Consider the following 16,477-nt stretch of genomic DNA (forward strand, 5'->3'; position numbering starts at 1 on the left):
TCTGAGCCATTCCTAAACAATGAAAAAATCGACGAGGGGTGGACGACTCCTCACTCAAAGACTGCCCACAGGCGAATGACGTAACCGACAGGCGTGAAAAAACTCTCGCTAGCCCACGAGGGTTCAAGCATGTCTGATGTAATCACACGTGATTCAAATCCATATGGTTTTTGAAAAAAATATAGGTCGGATACTTTTCTAATAGACCTCGTATTTTATTTTAAATGAGGGTCTGCCATAATATCAGTTTGGAGCATCAAAGACTCAAAAGAACAAATTAGTTAGAAACAATCTGAGTGGACTTCAAGTGGCCCCATCCACCGAGACTCTGCACCGAACACCTTTCTTCTCTACATGGTTAAATAGAAGGAGGCCATAGTTATGAGGAGCACCGTTGTCCAGGCAATGCTTTGCTGCTGCACTGCATGTTGAGGTAGTACTCAGCAACCTTCTTGTTGGGATTTTGCCCCTCGACCAGAGCTGCATGCAGCGGCCTGATGATTAGCCAGAGTGGTGTAAAGGTAGGAGTTGGACCAGATTGTTACACATGGACTTGGGTGTGGGGAAAATTTTGGTCCATTTGTGCACTTGGTGTCATTGGGGCATTTGTTGGTACCTGAGAGAGAGAGAGAGAGAGAGAGAGAGAGAGAGAGAGAGAGAGAGAGGAGAGAGAGAGAAGAGAGAGGAGAGAGAGAGAGAGAGATGGGTTTGAAGAGATGAGGAGTTGACAGAGGCAGATTTGAAACAACATAAATACTGAACACAACAAAAGAATGCAAGTATGTTTTAATATTGCTTTATGAGTTAAATTTATCTCAGATTTTGTACAGGATGTGACATACAACAGTAAATGAAGGTGTGTTTGAATTTACTGAGTCAATAAAGAGAAAGATAACATTCTGGATCAGGTCACAGTCAGTAAGATGTCGTGTGACCACTATGTGCTGCAATTAATGCAGTTAATCTTCTGCGCATAGAATTCACTGAATGGTGAATTCCCTGTTGAGGAATGTCCTGCCAACTCCTCCCTCAAAGCATTCTGCAGTTAAACAACAGTGTTTGTATCGGGATACGAGCGCAAACATGACAATCCAGAATGTCCCATAAGGGTTCTATGTGTCTGTCTCTGAACCTCCTTAACTGGTTGATAGTCAACTCATGAACATTTAAATGTCTGGCTACATTTGACACTGTCAAACCAGCACCCAGCATGTCAATGGCACATTCACGAAGAGTTTCAGTGAGAAGTAGGATGGCAAAAATGCATCAAATTTCAAATGTTATCATTGGTTTTATAGGCCCTTCATACCCCAACAAAATCACCAATCTTAATTGACAGTGAATCTCCTCTGTAATTCTGTCCAGGTGCTCGTTAGCGCCCGTGGTTTGTGTGCAAACGCGTGTTCTGTGTCTTAAAAGTCACTCTTCATAATCTGCATCTCTGGAGCAGAATAGAAATGAAAATTACTTTCCTCCCTACTGTTTGTGGGAAAACTCACATTTGTTTTGTTGCTCAGTATATTTCCCCAAGGCCAAATTTACACAGAGTACTGTCTGGGAGATTGGTAATACTGTATTTTTACCTTGCACATCGGCAAATAGCAAGGTATTATTTGCACTGGTGAGTGTGTCTGTGGACAATATAACTCAAAAACGGGCAGATGTATTTCCTTCAAACTTGATGGGAATTCTTCGGACAGGGACAGCTATCTAGATTTATATTAGATTGTGGAGTAGTTTGGTGAAAGGTGAAAAGTCAGGTTCAAAGAAAACATGGTTTGAAAAACAACCTTTTTGTTGTATATCTCAATAACCAAGAAGCCTAGATGGATTATCTAAGGCATTGATCAGCAAATTATTTGTGATTGATTTGTATGACTGACTTGATCATGAAGTCACCAAAACGTTATAGGGTGAAGTCATATGTAGCCATAAAACACCATGACAGACGTGTATATTTACATTGTGGTGTGGAGGGCATAGAGTATGCATCTGCCCTATGATGCCTTTCATTATGTACCGTAATACAGACTGCAAACATGGCAGAAAATAGCTGGAGAAATAAAATCTTGAGTGAATAGTTGCATTATGTTTACTACCCATAATACAGTAAATTTCTTAACACGTTACTGGTTGTGTACTAGTGTATGTGGGACTGACCTGAGGTCCAGTCCCATCCTGTGTGCCAGTCCTCTTGCAGGGTGATGTCATTCTTACAGTCCTCCCACCATTGGTGGCAGGCCTCCTGACACAGAGGCACATTCAGGATACGCTCCCTACGCCAGCTCTGGTCCACCTACAAACACATACTCATATCAAGCAAATTTCACAACTAGTTTGGCAGATATGTGACAAAATTCACGAAAGACATTCACTTCAGGAAACATGACAACCTGCATATTAGGCTTTTAAGATGTGCTGAATCAGATATATCAGGATACATTGAACATGAATGGAACAACTAGAAAATTTTGGTTGTTGGGACAATGTTTTTGTTTTTTTGTTTTTTTTTTTATGTTAGACCTGCTAGTCAGTATGGCTTCAGAGATCCCTTTAGTGGCCAACTGGTCATTATCCAGCGACTTGTACCCCTTTGGGGATTCTCTGTCTTTGATTGATCTGTATGGGTCAGTGAAATGACAGAGAACATGTCGTGACCAATTTGTTAGTGGCACACCTTTTGCTAGAAAAACTTCCCACCTACACTTTATTAGGAATTTTCGCTTTCACAGGATTTGGATATGATGTGGCAAATGCTCACAATGGGTGCTATTCATCATGTCTCTAAAATGATGCTTGCAGATTGTTTGAAGAAATGTTGTATGAAATTGTTTTACAACAGATCCCCCCACCCCAACTGCAAAACAAGTCATAAGGAATTAGCAATCCTGCAAAATTTAGCACCACAAAACATGAATGTTGACCAGTGCATACATACGGCTGGTCAGTGTTTTGAACTCAGCTGAATGCCTGTCTAGACGCAAGTACAATAAAATAACAGCTGACTCTCTGACAGTCTAAAACAGAACACAAACTTCATTTAAGGAATGTGTATTCAAAAAGAATTTGTTCATCAGTTAATATGAGCATCTGTAGTTCAGATTTAATCAAGCATGAAATGCCCATTGATATTAAAACATACCATACTAGTAATAGTCAGGCTGCCATGATAGTGGTATATGTCAGGGATATCTGAAGATATGGTGACATCACACTACGAGAAGCTTTGCACACTTTACAAACAATGAAAAAAGTGAAACAGAAAAGACATTTTGAGGCTCTCTTGTTGGCTGTATCAAATGTCTCATGATCACTTCTGATTTGTCTTAAAATCCTTTTCCAATCCAATTTTCAAGGTTCCTGTCAGGACTTATCTCACACATGAAATACATTGTGTTGGAATTAATCTTCTTGCCCAAATAGTAACAATGTGGCCTAGAAAAGTTACAATTACAAAGTGTACTATGAACTGGAACTATTAATTATTTTTATTTTTACCTCTGACAAGGAGGTAGTAATGTTTCAGTGCTGTGTGTCTGTTTAGCAAGATTATGTAAAAACTACTAAAGTGATTTTCTTGAACCTTGCTGGAAAGATTGGATATAGACAATATGGAAACAGCTAATTGTTGTAAATTCTTAGAGCAGATCTGATAAAGAGGGTAGATTGAGGATTTTTTTAAATTCTATTTTTCACTTTAGCATTGTGAGATAGGACAATTTTGTGGTTTTCAGTCAAGTTCTTGTAAATTAATACATAGTCCAATCCGGAAAATAAAATCCAAGCCCATTTGTTAAAAAGCAATTTGATCAGATTGCTGATTGCCTGCTCAACTGTTTGTTTTTTCAAGAAAGGGGTCATGTATAATTAGTGAGGTCTGCCTGTTTAAAAGATGTGCTTTTTTGTTCCTTCAAATAAATACACTTTGAGTGGCACATTCTATCGATTCTATCAATCGATCAATCGATGGATAGATAGATAGATAGATAGATAGATAGATAGATAGATAGATAGATAGATAGATAGATACAGTTCTATAGATATGTCTATAGATTTATATATGTCTATACAAAACAAGGGATTTCAAAATCCAGATCATTTTGATCCAGATTAAACCTTTAGAACAGCTAGAGAGACATTTAAACAACATATTAATTTGGTGTCGACACCATAAATATCTAGATTTTATGGATCAAAATCTGAATTTTAAGGGGGTGAATTTACATTGGGTGAGTGCAAATTGACTCATTTACCACAGTTTAATCATTCTGTTGTGTTCACTCTGTCAGAAATGAACATTATGTTTGTATGCTCACAGAATATGCTTTAAAAAAACCTGCTTTTGTTTTCTTAAATTCATCAAATATACATGAGGAAGTCATGTATTTAGATCGGTGTTCTTGTTATGTGAGGGGAAGTACAGCATGTGGACATTCTACTTCTCTCACTCTCAGAATTCACTTTTTGGAGCCTATGGTTAAAATAAGTGTTGTGGAGGTATGTGCTCTCGGAGCATTTCTACTTTTTTATTGATGTAATTATAAAGTTTAATCGTGGATTGTGTAAATCAAACATCAAACTTTGTGTGCTGTGGACGTGAATGTTGCAGTGCTGCCATCTCGTGTTCGCAGCAGTAGACACACACATACACCTTTTGTATCCAGGGGCCCAGGTGTGGCGAGCACTCATAGAAGCAAGTGTCCTGGATGAAGTGCTTCTTGCACTTCTTTGTCATCATACCACAGTGGTTCCAGTTGAAGTTGTAGAGGTAGGAGTTGTCATTGTGGCGCAGTGCTGGTGTTGGCTGTGCAGCACGCGTTTTCCTTCCACGGAGAGCACTAAATACACAAACACAACCTCAGGGTGTTAATCTCCAAACCATGTTAACATCTGCATAACATCTTATGTCCTATAACAGAGTGTTGCATCCTCACCTGCTGGTAAAGGTCCCCCTCAGGACCAGGTTCTGCTTTGTGGTGTTTTGCATCCATGCACATGTTGAGTTTATCTAGAGACAGAGTGCCACTGGAGAAGGACAGCAGCAAGGTCACCATGACCCACATAGCTCCACAGCTGGGAAGCAAGAGCATGCTGCAGTGTGGAAATCAGATACTAAGAAGAAAAAAAAAAAATAAAATAAAAAATCCTTTGTCTTACAGCACAAAACTAACTCCTGAGTCAGGCTACATGTCTGTCTCAAGAACATTTACAAGGTATGTTTCTTTTGTGCATTACATTTTCATTCTTCATTCCTTAAAGGGTTATTTTGTGTGTGTGTGTGTGTGTGTGTGTGTGTGTGTGTGTGTGTGTGTGTGTGTGTGTGTGTGTGTGTGTGTGTGTGTAAGAGAGAGAGAGAGAAACTGGCCTCGAGGAATAGCATCAGTGATGTTTATGATCTCAAACAGTCTCTTCTAATATGGCTATTGGAAAATACAAATTCCACTTCATGAACATTATGGCTATGTCTGGCAGACACACCTCAGAACTTACCCAAACTATCTGAAGAAGAAAGCAATTGACAAATAACTGACAGCCACATAGTTGGCACATAGAATTGTGTCACCGCATCATGAAAACAACTCTTGACTTTTCTTCTGTGATATTTTTTTCCTTTTTTTGTTTACAATCTAAACATTTCACTTTCAAGTGTCACACACTATTGTGCAAAGTCAAAAGTAAAGTGTTTCTGCACAGATGTTCTTATTGTTGAATTTTGATTTTTTTTTTTTATCATATCACACAAAATTGAGAGTATTTTATAAAGAAAGCAATGTCTCAAGTAAAGTAACTGACTTCTGAAGATGAGTAAAAAGCTAATACTTTTGTAGGTTTCAGCTGCAAACTAAATAATAGTAAGACCCTTGGCTCCTCCCTTATTGCTCTCAGAGTCGCCACAGCAAATCCAAGGTGGATCTGCATATTGATTTGGCACACATTTTACTCTGGATGTCCGACCTGACGCAACTCCACATTACATGGCGAAATGTGGCAGTGGTGGGATTTGAACCGGAAACCTTCTGCACTGAAACCAAGTGTATTAACGAATTGAATAATAATGAATAAATAATGACTTGATCAACACAATGTTTTTCTAAAAACACAGGATAGTTAACCAAAAATAGAGTTTTAAAGGTAAAAGGTAGACAGGCCAAATAAGTATATGGTTTAGTTTCTAATGCTTAGCATTATCTACCATAAACATTTGAATATTCATAAAGTAAACATTATTTCCGGGAATATTTTTTTTATGATTTCTTTGTCATGTGAAGATTTGTGCATAATACTGATGTTGCCAAGGTTATTTGATAGGAGTTTAAAATGAAATATCCTCAAAGGTCCAAAATCATATGGCTGTGCTGTGGGAATGTCACTCATTTAAGCAAAATTTAGCCTGAAATGGTTTATTTAGACTTCTGTGACATATATTACAGGAGTCCATATATGGACTGTTGCTCTCTCTGTGAGGCATGCCCGCTGAACTAGTACACAACAAGTCAGCCGCAAGACAAGTCAGTACTGGCAAAGTACAAGATACCCCATTGCCCTGACACATTGTTGCCGGATCCCACTTAACAAAATTTGCACGTGCAATATTATATTGTTTATTTGGGCCTTTTTTCTTTCAATCACAGAAGGAACAACTCCAAGCTGTCAATATTGCATTTTGTGACTGCAAAATTGTAAAAATAAGTGAAGATTGCCTGAACAATATTTATTCTCTGCATTTATTAATTATTATTATTATTATTATTGCAGCCATTCCACTCTGTGCCACCTGATCAATTCAGATCTTGGGCATTAAATAGAGTTGGTCCTCATTAACACTTGGATAGGAGACTGGTCAGGAACACCAGGAGCCATACGTTTCCCATGTAGAACGCAAATTGCGTCAGGAAGGGCGTTTGGCATAAAACTACACACCAGACCTACTAAGGCAAATTGGGGCAAACAGAAAGAAAAACAAATTACTGCGTTAGTTTTTGGTCATGTGTTTTGCAATGCAAAATTGAATATTTTATTTATTTATATTTTATACATTTGTTTAAAGAATTTTAGGATGCAGTTTTTTTTCTGAAAGAGAGCAAAATTGTTTTTTGGGAAATCGGCCAGAACTGGCAATGGTGACTTATTTCTCTTATAGTGATGAAGACTAAGTGTACAACTCCTGAATAAAAACAAAAAACAAAAAAAACAAAACAAAACAGAAAAACAGATAATGAAAGACAGATAACTTTGTTTCAGTTTCAGCCCTCATTTTGCATTGTGGTTTCTATATAACACTTGGTCCTTCTGTTTGAGGTTTTGCGACACACTGGTGTAACAGCCTAAAAATTATCCTTGAATTAATGGCAGAAATCATATTTCAGGTCATCCTTTCATCTGGGCTGTTTAAGCTTTTTTAAATCGAGTCTTCTTGCCATTTAAAATGACTGAAGGTGTCTCCTAGGTTACTGTTATTCATTCATTTGTTCATTTTCTGCCACTTGTCCGGGTCCAGGTTGCGGTGGACGTAGAGCAAGCAGCTCATCCCACACTTCCCTATCCTCAGCCAAGTCCTCTAACTCTTCCTGGGGGATCTTGAGATGTTCTCAAGCCAGCGAGGAGATATAATCCCAAAAGACCTCCGGAGGAAGATGACTGATAGCATCGTCACCAGATGCTTGAACCACTCAGCTGGCTTCTTTTAATATGAGTCTACTCTGATTCCCTCTCAGATAATCAAGCTTCTCACCCTGTCCCTCAATATAAGCCCAGATACCCAAAATAAGGAAACTCATTTCCACCACTTGTATCTGCAACCTTGTTCCTTCAATGATTACTCAAAGTTCATGACCATAGATGAGGATAGTAGCATAAATCGCCTGGTAAACTGAGAACCTGGCCTCCAGGCTCAGCTCTTTCTTCATCATGACGGTCCAGTACAGCGTTAAATAAACCAAATTAATGTTGATCCGTCAAATGTGTAGGTTATTCTGGACTACTTCAGATAAGATCAGTGGTTATTAAATTTAAAATGTTTTACCTTACACACTGCTATTGTCTGCTGAGCATATTCCCTTTCTTTTGTTACTGCTCCACTGCAGTGTTTCATTTTTTTTGTAATTAAAGACTTCAGCTCCTCATAAGTCTCCATTAATAGTATTGTTTTGCTGGGGTATTATTACGTACGCCATCAGCGTCTGTTTATTTATTTATTTGTCTGTCTGTTAGCAGGATTACATCAAACCTACTGCACAGATTTTGATGAAATTTTCACCTCATATACATATTAGGTCATGGAAGACACCATTAAATTTTGGAGGTGATCCGGATCCAGTCTGGATCAAGTTCCCTTTATATACACTTTGAAGGATTATGGCAAAACTACTTCACGGATTCTCACCAAATTTGCACCACAGATAGATATTAGCACATGGAAGACACCACTGAATTTTGGAGGTGATCTGGATCTGGATTGGCGGACATCAGAAATCTTCATATGCTCTTGTTAAAATCTGGTTTAACTAGTCATACCTACTAATCCAGGATTGGCCGGTTTAAGCCTGGCTTTGGCCCTTCAAATGGGATTTATAAATCCCACTTCTGTAAAATCATTCTGTGGTGACCTACATTATCCTGCTGTAAATGCCTATCATGTGATCGTGGTCTGACTCAGTATATTTTTCATGCTGTCTAAAGGCTGCTCACACTGATCCACAGGAAATGTGATGTACACCCTCATTCAGCTTCCTATCAAACTAATCTAAATGTGTAAAACCTGCAACACAGTTTTATCATAATTTTCAACTCTTCTGAATGGCACTGTGACACATTAAAAATATGAACGCATTTCCCACATGCACTTGACTAGACTAGCAGCCTGCAGTGGCAAGAGAAAATCTACACAAGCTTGGGTTTTTTTTAAACATAAATATATATATATATATATATATATATATAATATATATATGAAAAATATCTATTTAACACTTTCTAAAATTGCCATATACTCAAACCAAAAATAAAACACATTTATAAACATGACATAATTACATAAAAATATCAAAGCCAATAAACTGGACTGAATAAGTAATGGCACCCTTTAGTAAAAAACAAAAACAACACCAACAAAAACAGAAATACAGCCAGTATTCTTTACACAAGTCAGGGGATGGATATGGTGCATCCTGAAAGTATTCACAGCACTTCACTTTTTCCACATTTTATGTTACAGCCTATTCCAAAATGGATGAAATTCATTTTCCCTCAAATTCTACTCACAACACCTCATAATGGTAACATGAAAAAAGTTTTGTTGTTTTAATTTTTGCCATTTATTAAAACAAAAAATGAAGAAATCCACAAGTATCACACCCTTTGCGCAATACTTTGTTGATGCACCTGTCTCCTTGAATATGATGCGACACGGTTTGGTGTACCTATTTTTGGGCAGTTTTGTCCATTCCTCTTTGCAGCACCTCTCAAGCTCCATCATGTTGGATGGGGAGCGTCGGTGCACAACCATTTTCAGATCTCTCCAGACATGTTCAGTTGGATTCAGGTCTGGGCTCTGACTGGGCCACTCAAGGACATTCACAGAGTTGTCCTGAAGCCAATCCTTTAATACCTTACCTGTGTGCTTAGGGTCATTGTCCTGCTGAAAGATAAACCGTCACCCCAGTGTGAAGTCAAGAGCGTTTTGAAGCAGGTTTTCATCCAGGATGTCTCTGCACATTTCTGCATTCATCTTTCCCACAATCCTGACTAGTCTCTCAGTTCCTTTTGCTGAAAAGCATCCCCACAGAATGATGCTGCCACCACCACGCTTCACTGTAGGGGTGGTGCCTGGTTTCCGCCAAACATGACACCTGGCATTCACGCCAAAGAGTTCAATTTTTGTCTCATCAAACCAGATAATTTTGTTTCTCATAGTCTGAGAGTCCTTCAGGTACCTTTTTGGCAAACTCCAGATGGGCTGTCAAGTGCCTTTTTATTAAGGAGTGGCTTCCATCTGGCCACTCTAACATACAGGCCTGATTAGTGGATTGCTGCAGAGATGTTTGTCCTTCTGGAAGGATCGCTTCTCTCCGCAGAGGAATGCTAGAGCTCTGTCAGAGTGACCATCAGCTTCTTGGTGACCTCCCTGACTAAGGCCCTTCTCCCCTGATCGCTCACTTTAGATGGGCGGCCAGCTGTAGGAAGAGTCCTGGTGGATCCAACTTCTTCCATTTCTGGATGATGGAGGCCACTGTGCTCATTGGGACCTTCAAAGCAGCAGAAATGTTTCTGTACCCTTCCCCAGATTTCTGCTTGAGACAATCCCATCTCCGAAGCCTACAGACTATTACTTTTACTTCATGCTTGGTTTGTGGTATGACATGCACTGTCAACTGTGGGACCTTATATGTAGACTGGTGTGTGCCTTTCCAAATCATGTCCAATCAACTGAATTTACCCACGGTAGACTCCAATTAAGCTGTAGAAACATCTCAAAGATGATCAGTGGAAACACGATCCCATGAAACTGAGCTCAAAATTGAGCTCAGTTTCATGGCATAGGCTGTTAATATATGCGATTTTTTAAAATAAATTTGAAAAAATCTAAAAGAAAAAACAGCAAAAAACTTTCACATTATCATTATGGGGTACTGTGTATAGAATTATAAGAAACAAATTTATAAAGTGCTATATAAATGCAGTCCATTTATTTGTTTTATACTGTGAAAGGTGACATTACTTATACAACCCATCATTTTGGCATTGATATTTTTATTTAATTTATATGATATTTTAGAGATTCATTTTCAGTTTGAGTTTAAAGAAGATAATTTTAGTATTGAAAACCCTTAATTCCAATAATAAACGTACTGATAAAATATCACCCTGTTTGAATTTCTTCTCATTGTAAAGAGTACCTGTAAGTAAATGTAATGAACAAGTCATCTTCATTCTTTCTTATTTGTTTAACAGAAATGGCAAGTTTGCAAATTACAGGTATATTTTATTTCAAACACAATTTCAAAATAAAATAAAATAACATTTATTTTACCTTTTAGAATTCCTTGATGAGTCCTTTCTGATGTGAAAATTTGACTAAACAGCACGTCCTCTTGTCACCTCTGTTACACTTCTGAAGACCAAACACGCTGGAGAAAATCTACAAAATGTACACGTTTGTGATGCATGAGCATGAGGAAAGTGTAACTGGAAGTGTGACTGTGTGTAATGGAAGGGCGATTGTTATATTCAAAGTGCAAAGTCTACTGTCAGGTGTGGGTTTGAAGCTGAGCACAAAACTGAGAAAAAAAAAAAAGAGACAGGCGTGCACTTTCATGTGACACACTGCAGGAACACAGGACGAGGACACCCACCATTCAAACACATAAAAATATGTTTTAGGGAAGACTGGACTATTTTAGACACATGGTGTCTTTGTTTTTTTTTTGTTTGTTTGTTTTGTCTTGTCTTAAAATTTACAGAAGAAAAGAAAGAAGACACGACATGTTAACATTATCAGAGTTTCTCCTTATCTAAAGGTCAGCGTGTCCCTCTCCCTGGCACATAGTTTATGGCCCTCATCCTGCATCGTGACCTGAGAATGTGGAAGAGGACAAATATTGGAGTTCACATAAGGTTTTGCTGGTGTTATTCTCAACCTCCTGATCCAGCTGTAACATTAAACATGAAAAAATTTGCTTACGGCCTGTAGTTCCCTGTTATCAGTAGGCAGAGCATATGACTGGTGTCAGTGAGTCAGATAGTGGGTCTGTTAAATTTCTATCATAAACTCCATAAAACATTATACATATTTAGCTCTGAAATTTTGGATTCTGATACAGTTCTTGAATATATTAGTTTAAATAGTCATGTTGGCACAGCAGGCTTAGGTTTGTTCAGACAGGAACATGTAAAGTTGACCATTTGGTTGCATATGATTTATGAAGCCTTGTTGCTAATCACAGGCTTCTGGTGGTCACTACCACCACTGTGACTTGTCTTAGTGTGTACAGCCAAAAAGCATTTGAACAGTGGCACAATGATTATAACTTTACCTCTGTTGTTCACCAACCCACCGAGTTGAAATTAAACAGTCAATATGTGCTATAAGTGTAGACATTCAACTTTCATTCATGGAGATTCAATTTATTTTAAAATTTATTTCATATTATATATCACCAAATCACAACAAAGTTGCTTCAAGGCGCTTCACACAAGCAAGATCCAACCTTACCAACCCCCAGAGCAAGCACACAGGTGACAGTGGTTGCATCAATGGGAACTGTTGTCCACACGGGCTGTTTTGTGTGTTGCACCAGTGACTGAGCCAGAGAAGTCACACGTCTTATAGCTCCAGTGATGAGTTAAATAAAACTATAGCCCCGTTGGGCTAGAAAGATATATTCTGTAGTCCGTTTTAGTTAATAAGAGGCAGAAAATAACATGGTGGCAGCGGTCACGGATTTTGATCAGTTTTATGTTTTGTAAGCTTAGTTTTTTTAGTTCGCTCCCTTCGCCGCGGGAAGGAGGATACACCTGCTAGTCAGCTAATCAACACACGGCGTGGATTATTAGCATACGGACGCCTGAGCATAGAAGGATTGAAACCTCCACAGCGTCTGTGCATGGACTCAGGCAATCTCGCAAAGACTTGGAAGGTATGGAAAGAAGAGTTTTTGCTTTATTGGACCTTGCGGTGGGAGATGACGATGAAACCACCAAGGTCAAACTGTTCGGCTATCTCGTGGGTGAGAGCGGGAGAGAGCTACTGGACACACTGATGGGTGACACGCCTAAAGCAGCATGGAAGATAGCAGATATCATTAAGAAATTTGATGAACACTGCATGCCTAGCGTGAATGAAACTGTGGAACGTTTCCGTTTCTTTTCGAGAAACCAAGGCCTTAGTGAAACCATAGACTGCTATGTGACCGAATTAAAAGTGTTGGCGAAAACATGCAACTTTGGGACGCTACGTGACTCGATTCGTGACAGAATCGTGTGTGGTAGCAACAATGCTACCATGAGGGAGCGGCTGCTACGAGAGGACAAACTGACACTCGAGTCCTGCATCCAGTTGTGCCGTGCAGTGGAGTTGTCGCAGGAAAATGTCAAAACAATCTCCGGACCCAAAGTGGAAGAAGTGCATGCAGTGAAAGAGCCTGCACGGAACAGACAGCTGGGGAACATCGTTGACTGTAAGTTCTGTGGAAAATTGCATGAGAGAAATAAACAGAAATGCCCCGCGTACGGGAAGAAATGCAAAAAATGTGGCAAAGACAACCATTTTGCTGCTATGTGTAAAGCAAGTCAGCAGACAAGAGAAAAAACAAGACAGGTCCATGTAGCTGTATCTGACAGTGATGATTTTGAAGAAGTACTCAGTGTTACTGCACAGAAAGTCGACAGTGTGAATGTAGTGGATAAACAGCACAGTACACAGCTTTTTGCTGGCATGCTTCTTGGGAACAAGACTGTGAAATTCCAGATAGACAGTGGTGCTACGTGTAACATTATCCCAATTGACCTGATTGATCCAAACACAAAGTTGGAAGACACAAAGACTGTGTTAGTCATGTACAACAAGAGCAAACTGAAGCCACTGGGGAAATGCAAACTGAAACTGAGAAATCCAAGAAACCAGAAACTGTACAGGTTAGAATTCCAAGTGGTAGGGGAAGGTGCCACTGGACCACTACTGGGCAAAAGACCAAGTGAAGGCATGCAGCTGATCAAAATGCAGTATGAAAACATCATGGCAATCGACAGCATCGTTACTACATCACCAGATACAAGGGGCCAGTGGACCATGGACCAGATAAAAGCGGAGTATGCAGATGTGTTCAACGGTGATGGCTGCCTTGAAGGAGAGTATCGCCTGGAAATCGAAAGCTCAGTGAAACCGGTGCAGTTGCCAAGGCGCCGGGTGCCAGTTGCCATGATGAAGCCATTGAAGGCTGAACTGCTCGACCTACAGAAAAGAGGAATCATTGCACCCGTGGAGTGCAACACAGATTGGATTAATGGTATGGTGGTAGTGCAGAAGCAGAATGGGAGGTTGCGAGTGTGTATCGATCCAAGACCCTTGAACAAGGCGCTGAAGCGCAACCACTTTCCCTTGCAAACCATTGACGACATTCTTCCAGATTTGTCCAAAGCCAAGGTGTTTTCGGTATGTGATGTCAAAAGCGGCTTCTGGCATGTTAAGCTAGATGAGGAGTCAAGCTTTTTGACTACCTTTGCGACACTGTTTGGACGTTACAGGTGGCTGAGACTCCCAATGGGAATCAGCCCAGCACCAGAGGTCTTCCAGCGAAAGCTGACACAAGCACTGGATGATCTGCCAGGTCTGTACATCATCGCAGATGACGTCCTGATCACTGGACAAGGTGAGACACAAGAAATGGCACAGCATGATCATGATGAGAAATTGAGACTGTTTCTGAACAGGTGCAGACAAAAGAACATCAAACTGAATGCAGAGAAGTTCAAACTGAAACAAAAGGAAGCGACATACATTGGACATCTCCTGACAGCGAATGGGCTGAAAGTTGACCCGGAAAAGGTGCGTGCCATTGAACAAATGCCAAGCCCAACTGATGTGAAAGCTGTGCAGAGACTGTTAGGCATGGTGAATTATTTAGCAAAGTTCTGCCCTCACCTCTCTGACCACTGTCAGCCGCTGAGAGAACTGACACACAAAGACTGTGAATGGAGGTGGTCAGAGCAACATGAGGAGACGTTTGTCAAACTGAAAAAAATGATTGCAAACACACCGGTGCTCAAATACTACAGTGCAGAAGAGGAGTTGACTGTGCAGTGTGATGCGTCAGACACAGGCCTAGGAGCAGCACTGGTCCAGAGGGGTAAGCCCATAGCTTTTGCAAGCAGAGCACTCACACAGATAGAAAGGGGCTATGCCCAAATAGAGAAAGAATTCTTAGCGATGATTTTTAGTTTGGAGAAGTTCCACCAGTACACTTATGGCCATAAAGTTACTGTACAGAGTGATCACAAACCCTTAGAAAACATTGTGAGGAAGCCTTTACTAAGTGCTCCCAAACGACTGCAGCGAATGATGATGCGCATTCAGAAGTATGATGTGGATGTAGTGTACTTACCAGGAAGCGATATGGTGTTGGCAGACACCTTGAGCCGAGCTTACCTTCCAGAATGTTCGTCCTATGGCTCAGTGGAAGCTAAAATAGAGACTATAAATATGTTACAGCATGTGCCCATATCTGCAGACAGCCTTAGTTCAATTCGTTCTGCCACAAAGGAGGATGCAACACTGCAGATTCTCATTGAAACCATACAGAAAGGCTGGCCAAATGACAAAGCAAAGACAGCTAGTGACATTAGGCCATACTTCTCTTTTCAAGATGAATTGAGCCATCAAGGTGGAATAGTGTTCAGAGGCGAACGTGTCGTCATCCCCTATGCACTGAGGAGAGACATTACGTACCATTTACACTCCTCTCATCTGGGTGTAGAAGGATGCCTACGGAGGGCCAGAGAGTGCGTATACTGGCCAGGGATTAATGACCAAATCAAAACATATGTAAGCAAGTGTGACATCTGCAGGTCAGTGGATTACAAGCAGCAAAAAGAAACACTGATCTCACATGAAATGCCAAACCGTCAATGGGCTAAAGTGGGCACTGATCTGTTTACTTTTGACAACAAGGACTATCTAGTCACAGTAGACTATCACTCCAACTTCTGGGAAATTGACTACCTATCAGACACGAAATCTACATCAGTGATAAAGAAATTGAAAGCCCACTTTGCCAGACAAGGAATCCCTGATGTTGTCATTTCAGATAATGGACCACAATACTCCTCGCAAGAATTCAAAAGATTCAGCGAACGATGGGAATTCCTGCACAAGACCTCATCGCCTGGGCACACTCAAAGCAATGGCAAAGCTGAATCGGCAGTCAAAACAGCCAAGAGACTGTTGCTCAAAGCGAAAATGGCTGGACAAGATCCATACCTCGCACTGTTGGATCACCGCAACACACCATCACAAGGCCTAGACAGCAGTCCAGCACAAAGACTTCTCAGCCGCCGCACCAGAACACTGCTGCCCACTAAAGCGAGCCTTCTGCAGCCAAAAGTGCAACAAGTGGAGCAGAGCCTGAAAAGGAAACAAGAACGCCAGTGTGCCTATTACAATCGATCAGCCAGAGATCTGGACACACTGAAACCAGGTGACTGTGCGAATACAACCATTCGAGCCGCACACATTGTGGAGACTAGGCAAGGTACTGAGGATCGTGGATGCAAGATCATACGACATCCAACTGCAGTCGGGTGGTGTTCTTAAGGAACCGCAAACACCTCCGGCGTGCCGACGCACAGGCTTTCAGTGAGCCTATGGACATGGACACTGATGTACCATCACCAGCTGTTCCTGACACACACACCACAACGTCTGACCAGGACAGTGCTGGTCAGAGTGACCTACCTGCGACCACTAGATCTGGTCGCACAGTGG

General features: G+C 40.5%; 1 protein-coding gene across 1 annotated transcript; it reads right to left on the reverse strand.

Moving 5' to 3' along the window:
* Window positions 1-217: 217 nt before the first annotated feature.
* folr (folate receptor) lies at window positions 218-11,193 on the reverse strand. The gene is given in 11 exon segments (XM_034168193.1): window positions 218-427; window positions 430-474; window positions 477-503; window positions 506-540; window positions 542-584; window positions 587-616; window positions 2,161-2,296; window positions 4,652-4,787; window positions 4,789-4,838; window positions 4,935-5,073; window positions 11,030-11,193. Coding segments are annotated over 10 exon segments (708 nt in total). The 5' UTR covers window positions 5,064-5,073; window positions 11,030-11,193; the 3' UTR covers window positions 218-350.
* Between the last annotated feature and the right edge of the window lie 5,284 nt (window positions 11,194-16,477).

This window comes from Thalassophryne amazonica, chromosome 4 (genome assembly GCF_902500255.1).
Source record: "Thalassophryne amazonica chromosome 4, fThaAma1.1, whole genome shotgun sequence".
Classification (NCBI taxonomy): domain Eukaryota; kingdom Metazoa; phylum Chordata; class Actinopteri; order Batrachoidiformes; family Batrachoididae; genus Thalassophryne; species Thalassophryne amazonica.